The sequence below is a fragment of the Choloepus didactylus genome, chromosome 27 (assembly GCF_015220235.1).
Source record: "Choloepus didactylus isolate mChoDid1 chromosome 27, mChoDid1.pri, whole genome shotgun sequence".
NCBI classification, from domain to species: Eukaryota; Metazoa; Chordata; class Mammalia; order Pilosa; family Megalonychidae; genus Choloepus; species Choloepus didactylus.
In genome coordinates this window covers 6,588,663-6,613,563 of record NC_051333.1, presented here as the reverse complement: position 1 = coordinate 6,613,563, position 24,901 = coordinate 6,588,663, and the positions used below count along the sequence as shown (strand labels likewise).

The 24,901-nt window shown below is 50.1% G+C and overlaps 2 protein-coding genes across 4 annotated transcripts; both read right to left on the bottom strand.

The window, feature by feature from the left end:
• Positions 1-3,835: 3,835 nt before the first annotated feature.
• On the bottom strand, positions 3,836-10,866 carry LOC119521269 (kallikrein-5-like). The gene is made up of 5 exons (XM_037819358.1): positions 10,800-10,866; positions 8,022-8,286; positions 7,094-7,350; positions 6,836-6,969; positions 3,836-4,263 (listed from the first exon to the last, which is right to left on the bottom strand). The coding sequence occupies exons 1-5, from the start codon at positions 10,864-10,866 to the stop codon at positions 4,111-4,113; spliced, it is 876 nt and encodes a 291-aa protein (XP_037675286.1). The 3' UTR covers positions 3,836-4,110.
• Positions 10,867-16,102: 5,236 nt separating this feature from the next.
• Positions 16,103-24,744, bottom strand: LOC119521261 (kallikrein-6-like). 3 transcript variants are annotated; one of them, XM_037819346.1, is made up of 7 exons: positions 24,592-24,744; positions 23,640-23,745; positions 23,177-23,224; positions 22,776-22,932; positions 18,443-18,690; positions 17,792-17,928; positions 16,103-16,563 (listed from the first exon to the last, which is right to left on the bottom strand). In XM_037819346.1, exons 3-7 carry the CDS (start codon positions 23,214-23,216, stop codon positions 16,411-16,413), a joined length of 735 nt encoding a protein of 244 aa, XP_037675274.1. In that variant the 5' UTR covers positions 23,217-23,224; positions 23,640-23,745; positions 24,592-24,744; the 3' UTR covers positions 16,103-16,410. The 3 variants fall into 3 exon arrangements, with proteins under 3 accessions (XP_037675274.1, XP_037675275.1, XP_037675276.1); XM_037819347.1 differs by having other exon boundaries at positions 23,640-23,673; positions 24,592-24,649; XM_037819348.1 differs by lacking the exon at positions 23,640-23,745 and having other exon boundaries at positions 24,592-24,699.
• Between the last annotated feature and the right edge of the window lie 157 nt (positions 24,745-24,901).

Here is a 24,901-nt window from a genome sequence, read left to right as displayed (position 1 = left end):
CTTGAATTGCCTCTGCCACTTGGAATGATGCCACTACTTTCTGCCCCTATTTTTGCAGTACCTCACCAATCTACGGCAGTTTCGCCATGAAGGGACGGTGCATTGGCCAGTCAGTGTTCTGAACCCTGGCACCCTAACCTTTACGGAATGTCCCCCCAAATTGTCATGGGGACTTACAAATGGCTGGATACAAGGGATCGGATGGTGGTGGTGATGATGATGATATCGATCTTAATGCTTGCTTGCCTCACTTCTGGACTGTCAACCATTTCTCATCCTCTCTTCCTTGTTGGTAGAGACCGAAACCCATGATAGACTGAAAATGCTGCCTTTCTAGCTTCCCCTGCAGCTCGAGCATGGACATGGCACCCTTTCCAGTCAGTGGCCACTGTGACCCAAAGAGAAGTCTGTACTGGGGGGTGGAATGTGCCAGTTTGAATGTATTGTGTCCCCCAAATGCCATTATCTTTGATGTAACCTTGTGTGGGCAGACATTATCAGTGTTGATTAGATTGTAATTCTTTGAGTGTTTCTTTGGAATGCGCCCTACCCAGCTGTGGGTGATGACTCTGATTGGATAATTTCCATGGAGGTGTTGCTCTGCCCATTCGGGGTGGGTCTAAGTTGAGTCACTGGAGCCATATAAATGAGCTGACGGACAGAGGGAACTCAGTGCAGCTGTGAGTGATGTTTTGAAGAGGAGCTACAGCCAAGAGGGACAATTTGAAGAAAGCACAGGAGCTGCAGATGAGAGAAAGTTTGAAGACGGTCGTTGAAAGCACTCTTGCTCTGGAGAAGCTAAGAGAGGATAAATACCACAAGTGCAACTAAGAGTGACATTTTTGAGGAACTGCAGCCTAGAGAGGAACGTCCTGGAAGAAAGCCATTTTGAAACCAGAACTTTGGAGCAGACGCCAGCCACGTGCCTTCCCAGCTAACAGAGGTTTTCTGGATGCCATTGGCCATCCTCCAGTGAAGGTACCCGATTGCTGATGTGTTACCTTGGACACTTTATGACCTTAAGACTGTAACTTTGTAACCAAATAACCCCCCTTTTGTAAAAGCCAATCCATTTCTAGTGTTTTGCATTCTGGCAGCATTAGCAAACTGGAACAGCTGGATTCTGGGAAAGAATTTCTTTCCCAATGAAAAGAGCTCTGCCAGGAGAAACTCTCCCTCCTGCCTTTTGTCATGATTGTGTGAGGATGTGATGCCTGGAACTGTGGCAGCTATTTTATAACCACAAGGCTACAAGCCTGCAAGAAAATGCCAACATGTTTTCTTCCCCCTACTAGAGTGTAAACTCCAGGAAGACAGAGTTTTCATCAGCTTTGTTTATTACACTATCCTAAGTGCCTAGAACAATGCCTGATTCATCATAAGTGCTCAACAAATCACCACTGAATGAATGAGTGAATGAATGAGTGCAGAGGATAGTAGAGAAAAATGATAGAAAGAATCTGGTGTCATTTATGCATCACACCAGCCACGTTACTGCTTTCTCTTTGCACTTCTTGATATGTGTTGGGGATTGAATCATGTCCGCCATAAAAGGCCTGTTCAGGTTCCACCCTGGTCCTGTGGGTGTGAACCCATTTTAAGTAGGACCTTTGAAGAGGTTATTAGTGAAGGTGCCCAAACTGAATGAGGATGGACCTTAATCCCATATGGCTGAAGCTCTTCTAATGAAATGAAATGAACACAGAGAAACAGCCAGAAGCTGGACGTCAATGGAACCCAGAAGACAAAGGAGAAGATGCCACCATGTGCATGGCCATGTGATGGAAAAGCCAAGGAATCCCCAAGATTGCTGGCCAACCAGAAGATACCAGCCTCTGAAATCGCGGACCAATAAATTCCTTCTGTTACGCCAACCCATTGTATGTATTTGTTTTAGCACCTGAGAAACTAAAAAGTTACGTGAAATAATAAATTTCTTTATTACTTAAGCCACTTTTGGTTGGGTGTTTTGTTGCTGATAGAATTCTCTAATGTAATTCCTTTTCTAGAGTGTTCTGTTTCAATGTAGTCACTGGTGTGGCTTTCTTACCTTGTGCACCCCAAGAATCTCAGGGCTGAGTTGGCACGTGGAGATCGTTACATCCCAATCTTCCCATTTTATGGATGGAGAAACTGAGGTCTGGGGAGAGTGAAGGACTTTATGGAGGTCACTCAGAAGGTGCTGAAGACTAAAACCCATGTCTGTGGGTGTGTCCACTTCACTGACTGCCATGCCAAAACTTCTTAGGAGCATTGCCTTGCCACCTGCTATCGGCAAGGAGTTGTTTGGAGGATCCATGTCGTATGATGCATCTGTGCCTTCTTTGGCCACAGCTGATTAGACACGGAGTCTAAAGGTATCCTACCAGATTTCTCTTTCTTGGAACTGTGAACTAAGCAAAACCAGTAATTGGATCCTGTTAGCAGGGGGAAGGCAGGAGGATATATGGTAAGCCTTGGGCAGCTGACAGGATAAGGCCTCAGAGGGTGCCTCTGGAGAAAATCGGAAGAGAGAAACCCTGAGCAAAGATCATGGTGGGGGTGGGATGGGGTGGGCAAGCTTTCCCACAGGCAGCTGCTTCTGTCTTGACATTTTCCAATTTCAATTCACAGGTATTCTTTTCATAACCTGCCTCCCTTTTCTATTCTCACCAATAAGCAGCTCCATTTTGTTTCCTGTGCGAGTCAGAATGATAGTCTCAGCCAAGAAATCAGATCATATCAATATCTGGCTTAAAACCCTCCAATGAACTCCCATTCTCTTAGGTAAAAGAAACAGATGAGCTCTGCTTCCAGTCTCCCACACTCTCCCTCTCCTCCAGGTATAGTTCCTGAAAAATGCCCAGACTCATCTCAGACCCTGCCCTTGTTGTTCTCTGCATCTGAATCGTGGGCCACTAGCTAGTTGCACAGATAGTCACATTTCATCCTGTATGTCTCAGCTCAAATGCCAGCTCCCCAGAGAGGCTCCTTGTATTAATTTCCTGTGACTTCTGTAACGAGTTACATTTGTGGCTGAAAACAACACATATTTATTCTCTTTCAGTCCTGAAGGTCAGAAGTCCAAAATGGGTCTCACTGCGCTAAAATCCAGCTGTGAGCAGGACTGCATCCCTTCTGGAGTCTCTGGGGGAGAATCTGTTTCCTGGCCTGTTCCAGCTTCTAGAGGCTACCTGCATCCCTTAGCTCATAGCCCCTTCCTCCATCTTCAAAGCCAGTGGCACAGCATCTTCCAGTCTCTTTCACTCCTTCCCTCCTATTCCCTCTTACAAGGACCCCGGTGAATACCTTGGGTCCACCCAGATAATCTGGGATAATCTTTCCATCCCAAGATCTTTACCTTCATCTCATCTGCTGAGTTCCTTTTGCCTGGACAGAATCCAGGGATGAGGACCTGGACTCTTTGGGGAACATTATTCTGCCCCACAGTATAAATAGAACTCCCGCCCCAGTGGTCCTCTGTCCTCCTGCCCTTATTCTCGTTTTATTCGTGTCACTTACACGGTTATTGTAGAATATCTTCATTTATCTCTCTGTGCTTGTCCCCCTAGTAGAATCTGAGCAATGTGACTCAGGAACTTTTGTCTGTTTTGCCAACTGCTGTATCCCCAGTACCTGGTCAAAATTAGCCCCTAGATCAATATTTGTTCATAAAATGAAAAGTGGCTTGAGTGGGACTCTGTTTCTTGCAACGCAATAACCTGGAGGGGAGAAGTGATTGGTTCAGATCACCCGGCGATCAATTCAGTGCGTGTGGCAAGGAGAAGACCACACACGGGACCCACTTCTCCCTGAACACTTTATTTCTCAGGCCTGACTGGGGTCACAGCTGTAGAGAAGGGATGCACCCCTCTGGGGCCTGGAGAAGGAAGTTCTGGTGGGGAGGCTGAGACGCAGCCCCTGCCCTGGCCATTCTGGGAACTCCCCCCCAGGATCCAGCGAGAGAGACGGGGTATGTTGGAGAAGGGGGTTCCTGCTCCCAGGAGACATGGGGGAGGGGGCTGAAGAGCCAAACATCCTCAGGAAGGAACCAGAGTCTGGAAAAAGTGATCCCATAGTGGTGGGGGCTTGCTGGGGGAGCTGTCAGAAGGCTGTCCCCGGGCGGGCTTGTTAGTTAGACCTGATGGTGTCCTGGATCCACTTGGTGAATTGGCAGAGGTTGGTGTAGACGCCGGGTTTGTTGGGCTGGCCACAGGGAATGTCTCCCCAAGACACGAGGCCCTGCAGGCGGCCGTTGCAGACCACGGGGCCCCCGGAGTCGCCCTGTGGGGGAAAAAGGGAGGCCCAGAGGGGGGTGATGGTAGGAGGGAGATGTGAGAGGCCCAGAAAGACAGGGAGATGGAGCAGACCAAGATAGAAAGTCCAGAGATGAAGAGACCCAGACAAAGAACAAATTGGAGACACGGGGTGAAAGGAAAAAGGGGGAGACAAAGAGGGAGAGTGTTATTGACATTGCACCCCAAGTCTGCCCTTTAGAAACCCCATTTGTGTCTCTTATCCAGTCCCCAACCTCGGCTCTCAGCTTCTCTTTTCCCCAAACAGCATCATTTCCTGGGATCTATGATCCTTCTGCTCAATGCCCCCTTGCTTTGTCTCGGCTCCCTGGCTCTGTCTGTCTCCCTCATTGTGGTTCCCTCTGCCTGTCTGTCTGTCTCTCTCCCCTGCAGCCTCTGAATGCATTCTTCCTCCTTCTGGACCCTCCCATCCTTCCTCCCTTCCTCGTCCCTCGCCCCACCCTGGATGCAATCTGTCCTGTACTTAAACCTCACTTTCAATTCCTGCCCCTGGACCGGGGTCTCTCAACCTCAATCACAGCTGACATTTTGGGCTGGATGATTCTTCATTCTGAGGGGCTGTGGGGGGGTGTCCTGCATCGTGGGGTGTTGAGCAGCGTTTCCACCCTCTACCACCAGATGCCAGTCGCACCCTCCCCAAATGAGACAACCAAACATGTCTCCAGACATTGGCAAGTGCCCCCAGCAGGGTGCTGTGCAGAATTACCTCCACTGCCTTGGACTAATTTGGGTTGCTTGTCCTTAATTCCCTTCAGTTCTGTGATTACCCTTCTATAGTAATATTCACCACCCTTTACTGTCCTTTTTTATTTATGGTATTCAAAATATGAATAACCCCACGTATAACCTGGTATTAATTTTAAGAAACTGGCTTTGGTCTCCATTAGAACACACAGTCTCAAGGAAGAAGAGCTCAGCTGTCTGGACATCTAAATGTCAGCTTTCTTATGGTTTAATTTTTCTAATTTTTTTGTTTTTGTTTAGTATCCCTCTTCTTTCTTTTGAAGGAAGTTACTTACCAGCTATGAGCCTCCAGTTCATTGTCTATAAAATGGGACTACTAATAATGGTTAAATGAATTAATAAGTTGATCCATGTAAGCTGCTTAAAATAGTGTCTGGCAATTAGCTGCTATTATTACTATATTATTATAACAATAATTATTTCTTGCTTTATCTTTTAACAGCCACATCCAGAGCATACTTGGGTATAAATAGAAACTTGACATCTGCAAAGACAAGGTACTACCTTTGGCTACAGCAATGCTAAATGGTTTAAAATGCTGGAATTCGAATTAAATGTCCTTGCTTCTGATAAAAATCCCTCTGCCATTCCACCCCTCTCTCCCACATCCAGCTGTGTGTGCTTACAGTGTCAAGTGGGGACAGAGATGAAATTGGGGGACCTGGGAAGTTTCTGCAATGGTCAGGTCTTTAAAATCTTTGGGAGAGCTTTGCACAGTGATTAGAATAGGACTTAAGTGCTGCTGCCCAAACCACTGATGCCATGTACATTCTGCCAAGCAGAGGGTTTGTTAATTTACCTCCCTCTAAAACCCATGGGGGTCTGGGTACAGAGGAGAGTACTGGTCCCTTGTAACAGTTTAATTTCTGTCTTCCCCCACAGGCATTACTTCCATGAGAAGAGAAGCTCTAGGTTACCATGTTTTATTTTCTGCACACCCCTTACCACTCTTTTAAATTAGCCTATCTGTGCAGTTTCCTGACCATAGGTGTTAACTTTATGCATGTATATATTTACCTTTTTGCTCCTCCAGCCCTATCAACAACTTTGCAACCAATCCTCCATATTAAATATTCTCTTTTTGAAATGCCCAACATGGTTTGTTTTCCTTCCTTATGATGTCTCACTGGTGTTTGTTGGAAAACTGTCCTATTATACTGCTTTGGTTGGGACAAGACACTTACCTGCCATCTGCCTGAAATTTGCCAAAATAAATAGACAAATCTATGAAGTCTGTTATGTGAAGGGTATCCCCTTAGATGTGGTATGTTTATATAGTACACAACCTGCACAATCATACAGAACAGCCCTGATCTCTCCTTCAAGACCTTTGCCATCTAATACAGTAGCCATTAACCACACATGGCTACTGATCACTGGAAACACAGCTAGTCCAAATTAAGATACACTGCCAGTATAAAATGCACCCTGGCTTTCAAAGACATCATATGAAGCAAAGAAAGTAAAATATCTCATTCATCATTGTTTCATATTAAATACATTTTGAAGTGATGGTATTTGGATATATTGAATTAAATAAAATGTATTATTAAAATTAATTCCACCTGTTTCCTTTGCTCTTTTAATGTGGCTGCTAGAAAAAAAATTTAATGCCCATGTGTGGCTGACATATTTCTATTGGACAGAGCTGCTCTGAAATACCAGCTCCATGAAAGCAAGGAGTTCAGGGGTCTTTATTGCTTTGATCCTCCCTGGAGCCTCATCACAGTTCCAGGTTACACCACCAGCCCTCAGTTGGTATCTGCTGAGTAAATAGGGACGTCTCGAGGCCTCACCTGGCAGGAATCTCTGCCAGCCTGGTCCCCTGCACAGAACATGGTGCGGTCGATCTGGTTTGGGTAGGCTCGCCTGCATTGTTGGTCACTTAGCACGGTGATATTCAAGCACTGCAGCACACCGGGGAAGTTCGCTGCCAAACAGAGACATGCAGAGCGGGGCCATATAAGAAGTGGGGAAAGGCAGGGCGGTGCAGGGAGGGGGAGAGGGAGAGGAAGAGGGAGAAGGCACGCCTGGCCTGGGGCTGGGGTGCTCACTCTGGGGGCTGCTGGTTGTTCCCCAGCCAGACACGGTGCACCTGGTCCCAGCGGTCGGACATTGGGAGGAGATGTTAATGGGCCTGACATCCACAGTCTCACGGACTCTTCTGTTCATCTTGATGAGCATGAGGTCGTTGGAGTGGCCAGGGCGGGAGTAGCTGGGGTGGGGGATGGATTTGACCCCCATGAAGAGCTGCTGCCCAGCTTCGTACATGGGTGACCGGGAGGGGTGGCCCAGGCGAATGCTGAAAATCCTGAGGAAGAATCTCCATCAACCCTGATCCAATACCAGCTCTAACCCCAACCACTACTCCAAACCCATCCCCATCTCGTTCCCAACTCTGACCCCAAACCATCAACATATGTTTTCCCAACCCAAATCCAAGTGTCCCCAGCACCATCCATCACTTTGACCAGAACCCCATTCTCAACACCACATCTATTCTCAATCCCAACCCCCTCTTTCTCCCTACTCCCTTCCAATGCCCACCCACTCACAGTTCTAGGAGTCAAACCTAATCCCAACCCAAACCATCTATATCTGTATTTCTCACCTCCAACCCATCCCATCTCCAAACCCAACTCTAACCCCAGCCATAATCGTTTCCCCACCACCCAGTCAACACTTGGGTTCCTAACGCCAAGTCCAGCCACCCCCATCTCCATCCCTAACTCTTACTCTACCTCCATTCTCTTCCCCACCCCCATCGCCAATTCTAGAGACAACCCCAACCCCAATTCCATCTTCATCCCAAACCCAAACCCAAAATCCAACCCGTGGCTACTCTAACTCCCATTCCGCAACACAGCGCCCTCCCCAACTCCGTGCTTAAACCTATTCCCAACTCCACCTCCTCCTCCCTCATCGCCGACCCACGCGCCCTCCCCTGGCCCCTGTCCAGCCCCGGCCTGGGAGCCCCCTCACCGCTTCCAGCAGTGCGCGGCCGTGAGCAGCCACTGCGGGGCCACCAGCACCGCCCCGCAGTAGAGGAGGTTCGGCCGCAGCAGCAGCGCCGCCTGCCAAGGCCGGGAGCGCCGCCCGCAGTCGGACCCGTTAATGATGCGGCTGCTGCTGCCGTCCTCCGGCTGGGTGTCATCCGCGGCCGCGTCGCCGAGGTCCCGGCTGCGCCCAGAGGTCCCGGGGGCAGAGGGGCTTTCGCAGGCGTCATTCTCGCTGGCGCGAACGGGCTCTGGGGACATCGCGTGGGAGAGGCGGGGCTCAGAGGCGGGGCTCGGACGGGGGGAGGAGCTTGGGGTTCGGGGGCGTGGCTCGGAGGCAAAAGAGGATGTCCCAGGGGGGGCTAGGGCCCAAGGGGGCGGGGCCTGGGCTTAAGGGCGGGGCCAGAGATCTAGAGGAGGGACCGCAAAGATCAAGGCGGGGGGCAAAGCCAGGTTTCAGGTCTCGAGACTGGACTCTGGACTTCCAAGATTCCTGGGTGTGGCTAGAGGGTAAAATTTGAGTTCAGGATTCTTGGGCAACCTCAGTGGAGGAACCACGGCTTAGGGGGTGGAGCCTGGGGATGCGCCTGAGCTTTAGGGGTGTGTCCTAGCTCGGGAAACGGGGTCCGGCTTCAGTGAGTGGGGGTCAGGCCTGGAAGCGGCAGACCCTGAGATGGGGGTAGCAGGGCCTGACCGGGGTCAGGGCCAGACACACCAAGGCCTGGGGGGAGGTTGAGGAGAAGGGGTGGAGTGAGCGAGGTTGTGTGAGCCAGGCTGGTTGTCTGAATCCTCCGACACAGACGCCGTTCTGAATCCTCCTGTCATCACCCGCTTCCCACGCACGGACCCGCCCGACTCAGTCACCAGCCACCCCAGAGTCCATTCATTGATCCACCTGCTTATTCACGACTGTGCCAGTTTGGATGTATTATGTCCCCGCAAATGCCTTTATCTTTGATGCGATCTTGTGGGGGCAGACGTATTAGTGTTGAATAGGTTGGAACATTTGGATTAGGTTGTTTCCATGCAGATATGACCCACCCAACTGTAGGTGATAACTCTGATTAGATAATTTCCATGGAGGCCTGGCCCCACCCATTCAGCGTGCGCCTTGATTAGTTTACTAGAGCCGTATTGTAAGAGCTCAGACAGAAGGAGTTCACAGACAGAAGGACCTGAGAGCAACTGAGAGTGACATTTTGGAGATAGCTGCAACTTATGGAGACATTTTGAAGACAGCCATTGGAAGCTGACACTGACATTTTGGAGAATGCCATTTTGAAATGTAAGCTGGGAGCAAGCGGGTGCCAGCCTCGTGTCTTCCCAGCTAACGGAGGTTTTTGGTCGCCATTGGCCATCCTTCACTGAAGGTACCCTGTTGTTGATGCCTTACCTTGGACACTTTATGGCCTTAAGACTTTAACTTTGTAAACAAATAAACCCCCTTTATAAGAGCCAATCCATTTCTGGTGTTTTGCAAAACGGCAGCATTAGCAAACGGGAAAAATGACCCAGAGAAGCCAAGTCCTGGCTCAACCTTCGTGCACATGCAGCCTCAGAGAAGCACACACAGCCACTGTCACGCAGAGATGCATGCGGTGGTTAGAGGCCCACGATCTCCACGGGGACAGCTACACGCACAGCTCCGTCTTGTGGGTCCTCAGGTGCACACACGCAGGGGCAGTTGTAGATGCAGGTGGCCTTACAGTGTCCCACCCACTCACAGTGTCTGTGCCACACCCACGGCCACCTGTGTGGATGTGCAGCTGCTTGCCACACACACTTCTGCACACGAGCACATTGATGGTTACACAACGACAAGATTACACTTGGGACATTTGGATGCTCAGATCCAGCATGGGGACCTAGCGACCTACACTCACACAGTGGCCTTCTCATAGCCACAGCCATTTCTGCACACTCAAGCCCTCGAGGCAGGGATGGGAAAACTCCAGCACAAACCTGCACAGTCTCATACACACAGCAGCGATCACAGAGCAGGCCCCCAAAACACACAGTCACAGTCCATCACTTAGACCTAGAACCTCAAGCAGCCACACAATCAGCAGCTGCAACAGTGCCATCACAAACAGCTACCTGTAATCGCACAGCCCCGCATCTTCGTGGTGGTAACCACTTTTTGTTACACACTATCTCATGATAGAGGGCCAGGAAGCCTGGATACCTGCAACCACACAAAGCCAAACAGCCATATTCGGAGCCACACAAGCAGTAGTCCCCACGGGGACACGTGCAATCACCCAGGACAGCCGAGAGGCACACCCAGTCTTAAATGCACCCGCACCCAATCACACAATCGCACACAGCCTCAAAGGGCAGTGCCAATAGCAGCAGACAGTTCCTTGACGTGAGAAACGCCACATACACACACATAGGATAAGGCCATGTATAAACAATCACAAACGCCACCGCATCCAGTCACCCGCACACACGCAAGCACACGCACCGTCTCAAACACACGCACCGTCTCAAACACACGTGACAGAAGCCCCAGCGCCCCCGCGAGCACCCGGCCTCAGCAGCAGCAGTTCCCGACGCAGCCGCATAAAGTCCCACGGCCCCTCACATAGCAAAATCACACGAGCCCAGAGTCAGCCGCGGACCTCGGTCGCCCAGTCCCGGAGCCCTGCTCTGTCGCCCGGAGTCGTCCCCACCCCCTCCCCTCCCCTCCCCCGGGGTCGGGCGCCCAGAGCCTCAGGGACCGTCTCCCACCAGGGCGCGCACATGCGGGGGTTCTGGTTACCTGTGAACCCCAGGATTAGGGCTGCGATCAGGGCGCAGGGCACCCAGAAGCGTCCCGCTTTAGCCATGGTCACTGCACCTGGGGCGGGAGGAGGCACAGGTGAGTCAGGGAGCCCTGAGCGCACTCTCCTCTCCCCTGCCCCATTTCCCCCGGGCAGAGAGGGCCTAGGAGCCACCTCCCCACCATCGGTGCTGAGTTGAGACCCAGGAAAGACAGCGTTCAGGAGGGAAGGGGAGAGAGAGATCGAGAGAGATCGAGAGAGAGAGAGATCTCCCCCCACTGCCTACTGAGGCCCCCCCCACCCAGGCCTCACTCACCAGCCGCGTCCCCCGGGGCGGTGGTAGTGGGCGCCCTCTCCCAGCTCAGCCTGCGGGCTTAGGACTGAGACCCGCACCGGGCTGCCGCTGCTTCCTCCTGGGCTCGCAGGCACCGGGCCTGGGTTATAACCACCCACTGTCCCCCGGGGCGCATTCCGGGGTGGTGAGGCGCCCTGCCGGGCCTTAGCAACACCTCCAGCTGCCTCCCCTCACCTCCGCCCCAGAGCACCCCCCGCCCAGTTCGGAATGCCATGGCTCCCTGGCCGCTGGCCCGGAGGATGGAGAGGGGTCTCAGAGGGCAGGCCCTCCCCTCCCCCATCCCCACCAGTCCCCTCGCCAACGCTGGGTCCCTCTTGGTTCAAGGATTTTTTTTTTTTTCCCTTTCTTCTCTGTACCTGACGCTCATTCCACCCCTCTCTGTCCCCTCTCCAACTTTTTTCTCTTTCCAACTTTGTCTCTGTTTCCAAACCCTTCTACCTTTCCATCTCCCTGTGGAATCACCCCCCTGCGAACTTTCTAAGTCTCTTTCGGTACGTGGTACCCACTAACTATGTTTTTTTTCTTTTTGGTCTCTCTCCCCCCACCCTCTCTATCTTTGGATTCCCGTTTCTTTCTCTCCGTTTCCATGAGTCTCTGCCTTCCTTTTTCTCTCCCATTTTGTTTTTGAGGTTTATGTGTATCTCTGTGATTCTCTCCTTTTAATGGTTCTGAAATGCTGTATTTGTTAAGTGTACCTTAGAATTCTCAAGCCTTTATTTGCCCTTATTTCCTTTCTGCTTTATTTTTTTTTTTACAACTTTATTGAGGTATAACTGAGCTACAATAAACTGTGCATATTTAAAATGCACAATTTGATGGATTTTGAGGTGAGTGTGTGTATGTTTATATAATATACCCATCAGACCATCACCACAGTTAAGAAAATGGACCTATCTCCCCCAAAAGTTTCCTGGTGCCTCTCTATGGGACCCTGTGATTCTCTTTTAATTTCTCTGTATATTTCCTTCTCTGTCTCTTGATGTTAGGTCTCTTTTCTCCGTGACTCTCATCCTTCTTAGTCTCTTTCTTTCTCTGTTTCTGCTTCTGTGACGCTATCCTTCTCTTCCTCTCTCTTTCCACCTCTTTCTCTCTCCCTTCCCTCTCTCTGTGCAGCACTGGCTCTTAGTATCTGTATCTCTGAGTCCTTCTGTCTCTCTGTCTCCCCTGCTCTGCATTTTGGGCAAAACAGACTCAGGCCACTTCACAGAGGGACCCTGCAGGCCCCTCTCCTGCCCCATGCCCTGGAGCCAGGTCAAAATGTGGAAAGGGGCAGGGTTGCAGTCTGGTACCACAGATGCCTCGGCCAGGCTGACGGAGCCAGGCGTGGGAGAGAATTGGGCAGGGCCATCTGTGGATGAGGAAAGAGGTCAGAAAAGGGGGCGGGTGCTCCTGGGCCTTTGGGAAATGGGACATTGGGTGGGGAGGCCGAAAGGTGGCTTCCCTCTCCTGGAACCCTCTCCTGGGGCTCCTTTTCTCGGCCTCTTTTCCACTCTGGATCTGCTTTCTCTCTCTCTGCCCCCAATTTCATCTCTCTGCACCTGTCTCTAATGTTTCTGCACATCCCTGTTCCCATTAGGATGTAAGCACCAAAGGTTTGTTCAACACAAGTTTGTTGAGCCCCTACTGTGTGCCAGGCTCAGTTCCAGCCACAAAAAATCTGACAAAGTCCAAGATGCCTAAAGACACTGCCCTCCATTGAGCTCACATTCCCTGAAGACAGGGACAAGGCCGTCTTGCTCACCTCTATAAACCAGCACCCATTAAACAAGTGGCTTTTGAGTCCTTGGGGGTGGTTTTTGTGCACAAGAAAATAAAAAAACTATTCAAGGTTTGCTTTGACTATGGAAATAAAAATTTCATGCATTAAACTGACAAATCCAGCAACTTACTTCTTCCCAAGTCTTTTAAGTTCACTTTGTAAACCTTTTCCTCTAGATATGTCTTAACAGTTGTTTTTATGGGGACTTCAAAATTAACAGTTGCTTTTATGGGGTCTTTAAAGTGATGTTTGGTCCCAATTAAATGCCTTCAAACATTTTCAACTACATGTCTAAAACCAATACGTACAATCTCTTCTGGAAGTTCTTCAATTTTTAGACAAATCCTTCAGTATTGAAGTAAGTTTATAATCTAAATATATTTGTAACTTTATATGCAAGTTGATAAATCTAAATATATTTATATATCTAAATATATGTAAGCTTATACACCTAAATAAATTATAGTTATAGATACAACTTTTATATTATAATTATAAATATAACATAACTGTCAGTGTTTTATTCTTTCAAAGATTCGAATACTGGTTATAAACTTGGTATAATTCCAACTTAAAAATCTCAAATCAACTGCATATTTCAAGCTGGAGTCACAAGGCTGTTGCTACAATAGGTCAAATTCTCTTAAGCATACAAGCACAGAGCTTAAATATCAAATGCACAGAACTTCCATGTCAAACAATTATTCATATTAAGAGTTGGATCTTTGAACATTTCAATGCTCAATTCTAAAACATGTCAGAATTGAAAGAAGACTTCAGTATAGCAGACAGGCTGTGAACCCAGACTCTGGCACCAGCTCACCTGCATTCAAATCCTGATTCAGCCTCCTATTTGCTGTGTGACCTTGGCCAAACCATTGGCCTTCTCTGTGCCTCAGTTTTCTCTCAGGCTTGCTGGGGGGATTAAATGAGTTATTGTGTGTAAGTCACTTAAAGCAATGACTGACAGGTGCTAAATAAGTGTACCATCATCATCGTCATCACCATTATTATGTGGTCACCATTATTATTATCCATTCAGGAAGACAATTCCCTCTCAATTAACTGAAATTAATTTTGATTTGAACATTGATTGTATTCCTCCTGGTGACCCTGATGAATTTCTTGGCCCTATTTATTGTAAACTTGTATAGGTAGCTGGTGTAGAGAGAGCCAATCAAGGAGGACCCAGGTCATTCACTTAACTTAGTATTTCCATCTATTTGCAAAAGTCAACCAGCCTTCCCATGATGCCCCTTGATAAAAGTTCACAATTTCTTTGGTTCTTAAGCCACGTCAGTGTGCTTTCTTTCCAGCACATAAGACCTTTGAAATTGAGGGGTACTGCTCTTTCATATACTCGCTCTGTCTTTGGACCTCATAACTCTGATATGGTAAAAGGACACACAATTGACTTTGGATAGCTCCTCTTGTTTAATAATTTCTGTTCTGGTTTGCTAAAGCTGCCAAAATGCAATATACCAGAAATGGATTTGCTTTTATAATGGGGGTTTATTAGTTCACAAATTTACAGATTTAATGCCATGAACACACCCCAATTAGGCACCAAAAGGACGATACCTTCTCTGAAGAAAGGCCAATGGCGTCTGGGGTTCCTCTGCCACATGGGAAGGTGCATGGCCGCGGTCTGCTGGGCCTCTCCCGGTTTAGCTTCTGGTTTCCGTGGCTTTCTCTAAAATGTCCCTGAGCTTCTGTCTTAGCGTCTCTTTCAGCTTCCCCAGGGGGGAACTCCGAATTACATATCTTAGCTTCTCTGGGCCCTCTCTCTCCCCGTGAGCTCTCTTAAAGATTAAAGTAGACTAACTGAGACTCACCTTGAATGGGCGGGGTCACATCTCCATGGGAACAATCTAATCGACAGGTCCCATCCACAGTAGGTCTGCCCCCTCAAGATTGGATTAAAAGTACATGGCTTTTCTGGGGGTACATAATAGATTCAAACCAGCACAACTTCCAACCTATTCTGATCAGTGCTGGCGAATGAAGTTTGCAATATATCTGTTAAATAAATGGATTATCATCTTTGATTCTCCCTGTTCCTAAATATTTCTCTGTTCCTAACCCCTGCCCCCATGTCGGCTCTCTTTCGTCTCTTTCTGCCCCACCTGCCTCCTTGGGAGGACTCCTGGCTTAGATGCTTTTCTGTCTTCCTCAGAGGGGGTACATTGGGTGTTGTAAGAACAGGAGGACTCTCTGGGGATGGGGACAGGCCTGGGGTTTGGGGGCAGAGGTGTGTGTATTGGTTTGGTGTGTGGTGCACATGGTGGGGGCTGGGGTGAGGAAAGGGGGAACCCCAGAAAGCACTTAGAGGTCCGGGTCCTTTCCAGGCTCTGCCTACCAGCTAGCCTCATTTCTACAAGACCTCCAGTCTCCCCTGCATCTTTCCCATCCACCTACCTTTGAATGGACCCTGTGAGAGCTTTCCATTTCTCAAGCTGTCATGGTGCCTTCAGGATCAAGTACAAGTTGTCTGCCTGCCACTCGAGCCTGGCATCACCTTCCATTGACCTATATTTCCAGCGGAGTCACCCACTCCTCCCACCTCCCACCCCAACCTCCACCATCCTGAATGACTGGCCGTCTCTGGGGCACCCCAAGTGTCCTCAGGCCTCCAGGCTTTTTCCATATTGTTTCCTCTTTGACAACACCATCCATCCAGCCTTCTGCACTTGGTGAACTCACCCCCAGCCTCTCTTTTCCAGCCCTCCTGGCCCTGACTCCAGCTCAGCCCTCATCTTCTCCCCCTGAACCATCACCTCAACCTCCTCCCCAGCCTCCTCTCTGGTCCATCCCACACACGGCCCCAGAGATGACCCTGCTGCTCCCTTGCTCACACTCCTCCCATGGCTCCCCAGTGCCCTCAGGAGAAAGTCCCAGCCTCTCAGCCTGGCATTCAAGGTCCTTTTGGAGTCTGGTCCCTGCCATCCTCTCCCATCTTCTCTGCTCCTATCTTGTCCACACGCAGTGGTCCCCAGACCCTCTCACTTCCCTGCTTTTGCTCCTAGAGTGGGGTGTAGGGGAGAGAGACATCCCCAGGGGGTTTGCACAAGCTGGAGGCCTCAAGGATGTCTCCTTGGAGGACAGGAAACTTCAACTGGGCAGGAAAGGAGAAATAAGCATCTCAGGGTTTCAGAGGGGCAGAAGGGGGATAAAAGCAAAAGGCACTATCAATAATAAAATCCACTCTTTATTAGGCATTTGAGATGTGTGCACATTTGAAGCCTTGAATCCTTCTAGCACAGTGACCCTCTTACAAAGAAACTACTATTATTAACTATTTTACAGGTGAGAAAATCTACACAATGTATGAAAACATTTCTCCAGGGTACACAGCTAGTAAGTGGCAGAGCTGGGATCCTTAAGCATCAAGGATCAAACCTGGGCAGGTGGGGAGGAATGGGAAGGAATTGGTAATAGATATTCTGGAGCCTGCCAGTGGGTTTGTGGGGCGAGAGTTGGGTGTCACATGGGAGAGTCACTTGGCCTGAATAGTTTTTCGGATCCAGTTGACATATCTGCAGACATTGGTATAGACGCCTGGCTTCTCCTTTGATCCACAAGGGACATTACCCCATGATACAAGACCCCGGAGACGGTCTCCACAAACCAAGGGTCCCCCAGAATCACCCTGTGGGAAAGAGGGAGAGTTACATTCAGAAACCCAGAGAAAGAGGGAAAGACAAAGAGGCAAAGACAGACAGAAGGAGACACAGAGATGAGAGAGAGAGAGAGAGAGAGAGAAACTCAGAGATTGAGAGCAAAACTCAGGGACAGAGAGACAGACAGGCAGTATGACACACAAAGTCACAGATGAACGAAGAAGGAGAGAAGCTGAAGGAGATACAAGCATGTGAGGAAACAGAAGCATGAACCCACGATCCAAGGAGGCGAAGAGGAAGAATGAGAAAGGAACAGACAGAAGTTAAGAATGGAGTGTGAAAGGTGTGGAGAGAGCAGACGTGCAGAGGGAGAGAGAGGGAGAGAAGAAAGAGGGGGAGGGACAGCAGGAGAAGGAGGAGGAGAGGAAGAAGAAGATGGGGGAGGAGGAAGAGGAGGGGAGAAAGGAGGGGAAAAGAGAGAGAGGGGAGAGAGCGAGAGCAGGAAAATGAGAGGGTGGTCGTGGTGCAAAAAACATATCTAAAGGTTCTGGCAAAATAGCCAGTGGCACCAAAAGGGCGGCAGGGAGATACAGGGAAGATGAACTACAATAAAACACAGGGGAGGGAGGAGGGGAAACAGGAAAAGAGAGACCCAAGCAGAGAACAGTTACACTCTCCGCAGGCGCACCGCTCTACCTCTTTCCTGAGGACGGTCTCAGGAAAGATGCTTGTCTGCCTGTCCTTCCTCTGCCTCCCATCTGCTCTTTCTTTGCACTACTCTGTCTGTTTCTGTGTCTCTCTGTGTCTCCCTCTCCCTCTTGGCTGGTATCTGTGTGCCCTTCAATGTCTTGGACTCAGCTTCAGCAGAACTTGGGGGAAACCCAAGTTGGCAATGTTTGGAGTGGGATGGCGTCCCCTTCTCTCCCCAGGTAGGGTCCCTCCCCTCCAGAGCTTGGTTGTCTCCGGGTAGGACATGTGGGAGCCTGTTTGAGGAAGATCTGACCCCTCACAGCACCATGGCCCCCTCCCTCTTGCTCTCTGCATTTCTTCCTCTCTGCTGGCTGTGCCCCCACCTGACCCCAGCTGTGTCTCTGTCTGTCCGATGGAGTCTTGCCCCCTTTTCCTGCCTCCGATGGTCTCCACGTGTCTCTGTAAAGCCCATTTTGGTCTGTGTGCCTCCCCTCCCCACTCCTGACTCTGGCTGCGTTTTCATGTGTCTGTCCCAGCCATGCACCTGGCAGGTCCTGGTTGCCTCACCTGGCAGGAGTCCTTCCCAAGCTTCTTATCCCCAGCGCACACCATGTTTTCAGTGATCTGGTGGGGGTAGGCCTGCTCACACTCTCCACGGGGCACCAGGTGGACCACCGCACACTGGATGGTGTCGGGGAAATCACCTGCAGAGGGACGGACCAGGCTCACACTATACCCCACCCTCCCTGAATTTCCTACACTCCCGCCTGGTTTCTCCATAAGTTCCCCCACCTCGTGCCCCTGCAGTGATCTTCCATCCACTATAAATCCTCCCCATTGGTCCCTATTTACCATTGGTTTCTCTCATCCTATCTGTCACTCATTCTTAAACCCATCTCCATCATCCCTCCCTCCTGATTGGTCATTCTTTCCATCACTCTTCCTCCAATTGACCTGTCTTCCTCATTAACCCTGCCTTCTCTGAAAATCCTCATTTCTTACTGGTTTCCCCTTTCTCTTAAGTCTTGTCTCTACTTGTCTCTCTTCCATTGGTCCCACCTTTGTTGGTTGTTCCAGTTGACCTCTAGGACTCTTCCACTGGCCTACTCCCCCTGGCCCATCACCCACCGGCCCACTCCTCCAGCCCATCACCCACTGGCCCACTCTCCCGGCCCATCACCCATTGCCCTGCTCTGCTGTCATGCTCCCACTACTGACCATCTGCTGTCTTGCCCCAGCCCAGGATGTGGCAGTTGGTGTTGTCAGCCGAGCAGTCCCTCTCCAGGGGCAGGGGCTGGATGTGTTCAGAGAGTGTGACTGGATGTTTCAGGTACAACAGCATGATATCCTGGTCATGGGTGGCCGCGTTGTAGCCTGGGTGGATCACAGTCTTGACCACAGAGCTCTGCTGCTGGGAACTCTCCCTTTGCTGAAGGTTGTGTTTCCCCAGGAAGACCTGAAGATTCCTGGAGAGGAGAAGAGCTAAGTCTCACCTGGGGCTCTGGGGCTGCAGCTGAGGCTCCAGAGGGACTGGAGGGTGGTGCGGAGCACCATAAAGCATCCAACCTGCTCCTCCCGCAGTCTTCCCCAGCTCAGTAAATGGCCATTCCATCCTTCCAGTGGCTCAGGGAAAAACCTAGGGGCTGTTCTTGACTCTATTTCATGCCTTCACACCCAAGCTGCCAGTAATCCTTTTGGCTCTCCCTTCAAAGTATATACAGAATCTGACTTCTCACCCTCTCCACCACTACCCTCTTGTCCCAACCTTCAACAGCCCTCACCTGGACCATAGCCTCATCTCCTCATTGGACTTCCTGCTTCTGCCTTTGCCCCTACAGTCCATCCTCCATACAGCAGACAGAGATAATTTCAAAAATGTAAGTCAGTCTGTCTCTTCTCTGCTCGGAGCTCTCCCATGGCTCCTGTTTCTCTCAGAATAAAAGCCAAAGTTCAGGTCCCACCCCATTCAAGACGGCGGAGAGAGACGTCTCAGGCCCCCAAAGAAGCTTAGAACGACCAGCAAGAGCTGGCAGGAACATCTTTCTCAAAGCTCCAGAAAACAGGTAAAGGGCTGCAGAAACAGGGTGAACACTGAATCAAGAATAAGGCCACTCAAAAGTGGTGGGACCTCATGGCACCTTGGCTGACCCCTCCCTCGCCCCTCACCAGCTTGGCAACAGTAGCTCTCCTGCACATGCTGGGAGCTTGTGCGTCTGGCCCAATCTGTCTGGTGGTGACCTGAGAGACTCACCATCCCAGAACTTGCCCTGTGTGCAGACAGTGCTCACAGAGCTCTGTGGGAGAGAAGTCAAGTGGCTGCTTGGGGGCAAGGGACTGCTGGCTGTGGGGCTTACAGTGCAGCGCCTGGGACTGTGAGGAAACCATCTCCTAGGGAAGAGGAACATTTGGAACTGGGTAAATAGGGGCATTCCTAGGATGAAAAGCACCTGCCCAAGTCAAGATGCATGGGCAGAAAGGATCAGGGAGGCCCGTATGCTTTGGCTCTGAACTATTCTCTAAATTCATTATATGGATAAGCCCTGAAGGAGATTGCTAGCAAGTGTCAATCTGCAAAGATTGGGAAAGGTGTTTTCTTTTTTTTTTTCCTTCTTTTATTTATTTGTTAACTCCTGGCCTTCAAGGAAAGCTCTGTCATAACACTAGCTGGAAACAAGTGGAAAGAACAGATGCCTCAGAGTCTAAATTCCACCAATAACACATTAAGATATCAAAACGTCCAGGTTTCAACAAAAGAATACAAAACATGCAAAGAAACAAGAGGCAAGTGCCCAGGCAAAGGAGAAGATTAAAGCATCATCATCAGAGAGGAGGATCAGACCTGGGACATACCAGACAAAGACTTTTAAAAAATGATCCTAAATATGCCGAAAGAGCTAAAGGAAGTCAGGAAAGTGATAGATGAACACAAAGAGTGTCAATAAAGAGATAGAAATTATGGAAAGGAATCAAACAGAGCAGAAGACCCCATTAACAGAAATAAAAAATTCCCTAGAGGGGTTCAGCAGCAGACCGGAGCTGGCAGAAGGAAGAATCTTGAAGATAAGACAATTGAAATCATCCAGTGTGAGGAGCAGAAGGAGATAAAAATAAAGAAATGTAAACAGCCTGAGGAACCTGTGGGACACATTTTGGTAATCCCAGGTTGAGAAGAAAGAAAGGGGCAGAGAGATATTTAAAAAAAATGGCTGAAAAGTCCCAAATTTAACAAAAGACATGAATATGCATGTCCAAGATGCTCACCGGACTCCAAACAAGAGAAACCCAAATAGATCCACACTGTGCCATGTTATAATCAAGCTGTGAAAGGCCGAAGACAAAGAGAATTCTGAAAGCTGCAAGGGAGAAGCAACATGTGACACAGAAGGGAGCGTCTAAAACTTAAATGCTGATTTCTCATCAGAAACCGTGGTAGCAAGAAGGCAGAGGGAAGACATATTTAAAGTGCTGAAAGCAAAAAACTGCCAACCAACAACTCTTATCTGGCAAGACTGTCTTTCAAAAATGAGGGGGCAATTAAGACATTTCCGGATAAACAAAGGCTGAGGAAGCTCGTCACCACTAGACTGGTTGTACCAGAGATGCTAAAGGGAGTTCTGCAGGCTGAAAGGAAAGGACACGAAACAATTGGCTGAAGCCACATGAAGAAATAAAGATCTCCAGTAAAGATAATGACATGGGTAAATATAAATATCAGTCCTATTGTATTTTTGGTTTGTAATGACACTTTTTACTTCCTACAATCTAAGAGGCAAATGCATAAAATGTAATGATAAATCAATGGTTTTGGACTCAATGTATAAATATGTAATTTGTGACAAGAATGCATAAAGGTGGGGGGACAGAGGGGTACAGGAACATAGTTTATGTGTGCTATTGAAATTAAGCTTGTATCTAATCAAAGGAAATTGTTATAGACTGAGGATGTTAAATTTAAGTTCCATGGCAAAAAAAAAAACAAACAAACAAAAACTCCATAAAGAAAATATCAAAGAACATGCAAACTCATAGAGACAGAAAGTGAAGTACAGGTTACCAGGGGTGGGGGCAGGGGGAACGGGGAGTTAATGCAAAATGAGTGTAGGGTTCTGTTTGGGGTGTCGGGAAAGTTCTAGCAACAGAAAGTGAGGGAACTGCCACACTCTGAATGTGATAAATCCCACCGAATGATATTCTTGGGAGGGGTTGGGATGGGAAGGTTTATGCTGTGTATGTTTTCACAATTAAAAAACAAAGAAAGAGAGAATAATAATTAAATGCAGTATGTCATACTGGGTGGGATCTAAGAATAGAGGAGAAAAGGCTCAAGAGGACATTATTGGGACATGAAAAAAATTGGAATATGGACTACAAGCTTTATGTCAACGTTAAATTTCTTGAATTTGATAGCTGCACTTAAGGTCGTTGCATGCATGCATACCCTGTTTGTAGGAAATGATGCGTGCAACCTGCTCTCAAATGTTCAGAAATGGATATAGATACAGACAGATAGACAGATAGATCCGACAAAGGTGGCAAATGTTAAAATGGACAGATCTCGGTATCTAGGAGATGGGATATGTTGGTGTTTTCTGTATGGGGTTTGTATTGTTATTGCAAATGTCCTGTAAGTTTGAAATTATTTCAAAATGAAAAGTGAAAGAAAAAAAAAAAAAGCTGAATCTCTCCCGGTGGTCCATAAGGCTCCACCCACCCTGCCCTCATCACCTCTCAGACCTCATCTCCCCCCTCTGTCCCCTTCTCTCCTTCTGCTCCAGCCTTTCCTGAATACAGCAGCCATGCCCCTAGCCCAGGGTTTGCACTGGGGCTTCCCTCTGCCAGCTTCCCTCTCCTTGTCCCACAAATCCAGGAGGCTCACTCCCTTGCATCCTTCAAAAGCTGCCTTCTCAGTGAGGCCTTCCCTTGCCACCCAACTGAAATGCAAACACCGTCTGAACAGACAATTCCAGCCTCTTCTGCCTGCTTTCTCTTCCCCTAGAGCCTATCATTGCCATCTGACACTGTAAATGTTTATTGGTTTTTGTCTCTCTTCCTTCCCTACCAGTGCTGTCCAACAGAACATTCCTTCATGATGGGGATGTTCCATATCTGCGCCCTCTGACTTGAAATAGCGCTTGTGCCTTTTTAATGTTTTACATTGCAATTAATTTAAATGTAGCTAGCGACTCGCGGCTGCTGCATTAAATGGTAGAGCTCTGCAGTGTCAAGACGGGGGTTTTTGTTGGCAGGTACGGAATTCCCAGTGCCCAGAACTGTGCCGGGCACATGATAGGTGTTTGATAAATATTTATGAAATGAATCAGAGTCACTCCTTTGCTCAAAACTCTCCCATGGCTCCCCAGTGCCCTCAGGATAAAGCCTGAGATCCTCAGCTGCATTGGTGCCCCCATGTGATCTCATCCCACCCACTCTCCTACCTTATATCCCACCACGCTGAATCCTCCTATAAACTGGCAACTTCCTTTTTTAGAACATTCCAGATACCTCCAGGGTCTAAGTGCAACCTCTCCCTATGCACGGCTTAGTGACTCACGTGTTTTTGCAGTGGGCAGCGGTGAGGACCCACTGTGGGTGAATGAGGACCCCTCCACAGAGCAAGTGGCCTTCAGTATACAGGGCAGCTTGGAAGGGGTGAGAATTCTTGGAACAGGGGTCTCCATGCACCAGCTTATTCTGATCCTCTGTCCAGGCTGAAAGAGAGAGGGTCTGAGTCAGAAAAGAGGCAGGGACACCCCAGGAGTATCTCCAAGGTGACCCCCAATCCATCTCAATCATCAAAGTTATCTCCATCCCCTCCCCGAAACTATCCCTGTCCCCATCTCCAAACCTACCCCTCCTTGCCCACCTGTGACCCTGTCCCAAGTCCAGTCTCTTCCCCACCAGCAACCCCACATATCCCTGAGCCTCCCCCATCCCCACCCCCCTTCTTCCCACCTGCAGTGATGAGAACCAGTGTTAGAATCAGCTTCTTCATGGCTATTCCTGAGCGGGGAAGCAGAGAGCTCCATTAGTCACTACCTGGGGCTCCACTCACTCAACACCCCTCCCTCCCCTTCCTCCCGGGCCTGCTATGCTCTCCCGACCCTGGCCTTGTTTCCTTCCCATCTAGGGAAGGCTCCTGGTTACTTCCCTCTGCAGATCCCATAAAGGCAGGCACCAGAGAGAACCCAGGACCCCACCCGCTGCCCCAGCGGCTCGCAGTGATTTTGGTGAACTCTTCGTACTTCCCTGGGCTTTAGTTGGCCCCTTAGTAACAGGAGAGGTTGCCCCAGGGGGTCCCTAACTTCCTTCCTTCCCCTTGGATTTTCCTCTGCACCTGGGCCCTGTGCTCACGTCAGCACTCTCCCCACACCTGCAGGCTGGTGGCATTGCAGGAGCCAGGACAAGACCGTCTTACCTGCAGGGGCCGGCCGCTGACGGGCTCAGGGGTCCTTGAATTGGGGAAGGGGCAGCACCGTGTCACAGGCAGGCAGCGAGCCAGAGAGAGTGAGAAATGCAGGGAGCTACAGGGAGAGGAGGGCCCCAGAGAGCAGAGGATGCCCTGAGCTGCACAGGTGAGCCGGCGGAGGGCTGCGGGGCTGCAGGTCCCAGGGCTGCAGGTCCCACTGCCGGACAGACACCTGCACGGACACCTGAGCTCCCTGGCAGCATCGGGTCCTGTCCCCACACGCTCCTGGCACTTCCTTTTAACCCCTGCCTCTACAGGTCCCTGAGGAAGGAGTGGAGCCCCACCCTTTTCCTCCTCTCCCAGGTCTCCCACGCACATTCCTGCTGCCCCCACAGTTCTGCTGACGATGACCCCTGACCCGGGTCCACAGGGAGGGGAGCCCTGGTTCCTGAGTGCACTGGGGTTGGGACTCCTGGGGCTAAGCGAGGAGGGGGCTGGGGCCTGGATTCTTGGGTCTGAGGGAGGAGGGGCTGGAGGCTCGGACCCCTGGGTCTGAGGGAGGAGGGGGCTGGGCCTGGACCCCTGGGTCTGAGGGAGGAGGGGCTGGGGACCTGGACTCCTGGGTCTGAGGGAGGAGGACTGAGGGCCTGGACCCCTGGGTCTGAGGGAGGAGGGGCTGGGGACCTGGACCCCTGGGTCTGAGGGAGGAGGGGCTGGGGACCTGGACCCCTGGGTCTGAGGGAGGAGGGGCTGGGGGCTGGACTCCTGAGTGAGCAGAGGGCAATGGGTCCCGAGACTCAGATCACTGATATGGAAATGGTGTGAGGACCCAAACACCAGCATTCCAGACAAGCAAATCCCACCCCACCCCCAGCTTCAGGGCTCCAGGCGCTCTCTCCGTGAGATGCAGGGACCCGCGGGCTCCAACCTGGGCTCAGTGGGGTAGAGCTGACTCACGCACCTGCCCGTAAGTCCCGCGGTGGGTGCTGACAACCTCCGTGTCCCCAGGAGAGAGGAGAGCTGAGAAAGCGTGTGTCACCAGGCCGGCCCCCGCCTCTGCCCCTGCCCCCGGGCGCTGTGGGGAAAGGGGCCCCGGAACAATCAGGCTTTGTCCGCCCCGGCTTGCCCCCGTGCTCCGGCAGCTCCGTTTCTCAACCTCTGTGCAGGCGGCGGCTGCATCAATAGCTTCCCTTTGTCCCTGTGGGACGGTCCTCCTGTCACTGCCTTTTCTTTTCTTTTTTTTTTTCTAGCACAAACATGTTTATCGCATT

What these genes read in the sequence shown, in the direction of transcription:
- LOC119521269 (XM_037819358.1), bottom strand. Translation starts at nt 10,866, where the DNA reads ATGGCTAAAGCGGGACGCTTCTGGGTGCCCTGCGCCCTGATCGCAGCC. An exon ending in GCCGCGCACTGCTGGAAGCG is followed by an intron (nt 7,351 to 8,021) that starts GTGAGGGGGCTC and finishes ATTCTTCCTCAG; the next exon opens with GATTTTCAGCATTCGCCTGG. An exon ending in AACAACCAGCAGCCCCCAGA is followed by an intron (nt 6,970 to 7,093) that starts GTGAGCACCCCA and finishes TCTGTTTGGCAG; the next exon opens with CGAACTTCCCCGGTGTGCTG.
- LOC119521261 (XM_037819346.1), bottom strand. Translation starts at nt 23,216, where the DNA reads ATGAAGAAGCTGATTCTAACACTGGTTCTCATCACTGCAG. An exon ending in ACTGGTTCTCATCACTGCAG is followed by an intron (nt 22,933 to 23,176) that starts GTGGGAAGAAGG and finishes TCTCTCTTTCAG; the next exon opens with CCTGGACAGAGGATCAGAAT. An exon ending in TTGGGAAGGACTCCTGCCAG is followed by an intron (nt 16,564 to 17,791) that starts GTGAGGCAACCA and finishes TCTTTCCCACAG; the next exon opens with GGTGATTCTGGGGGACCCTT.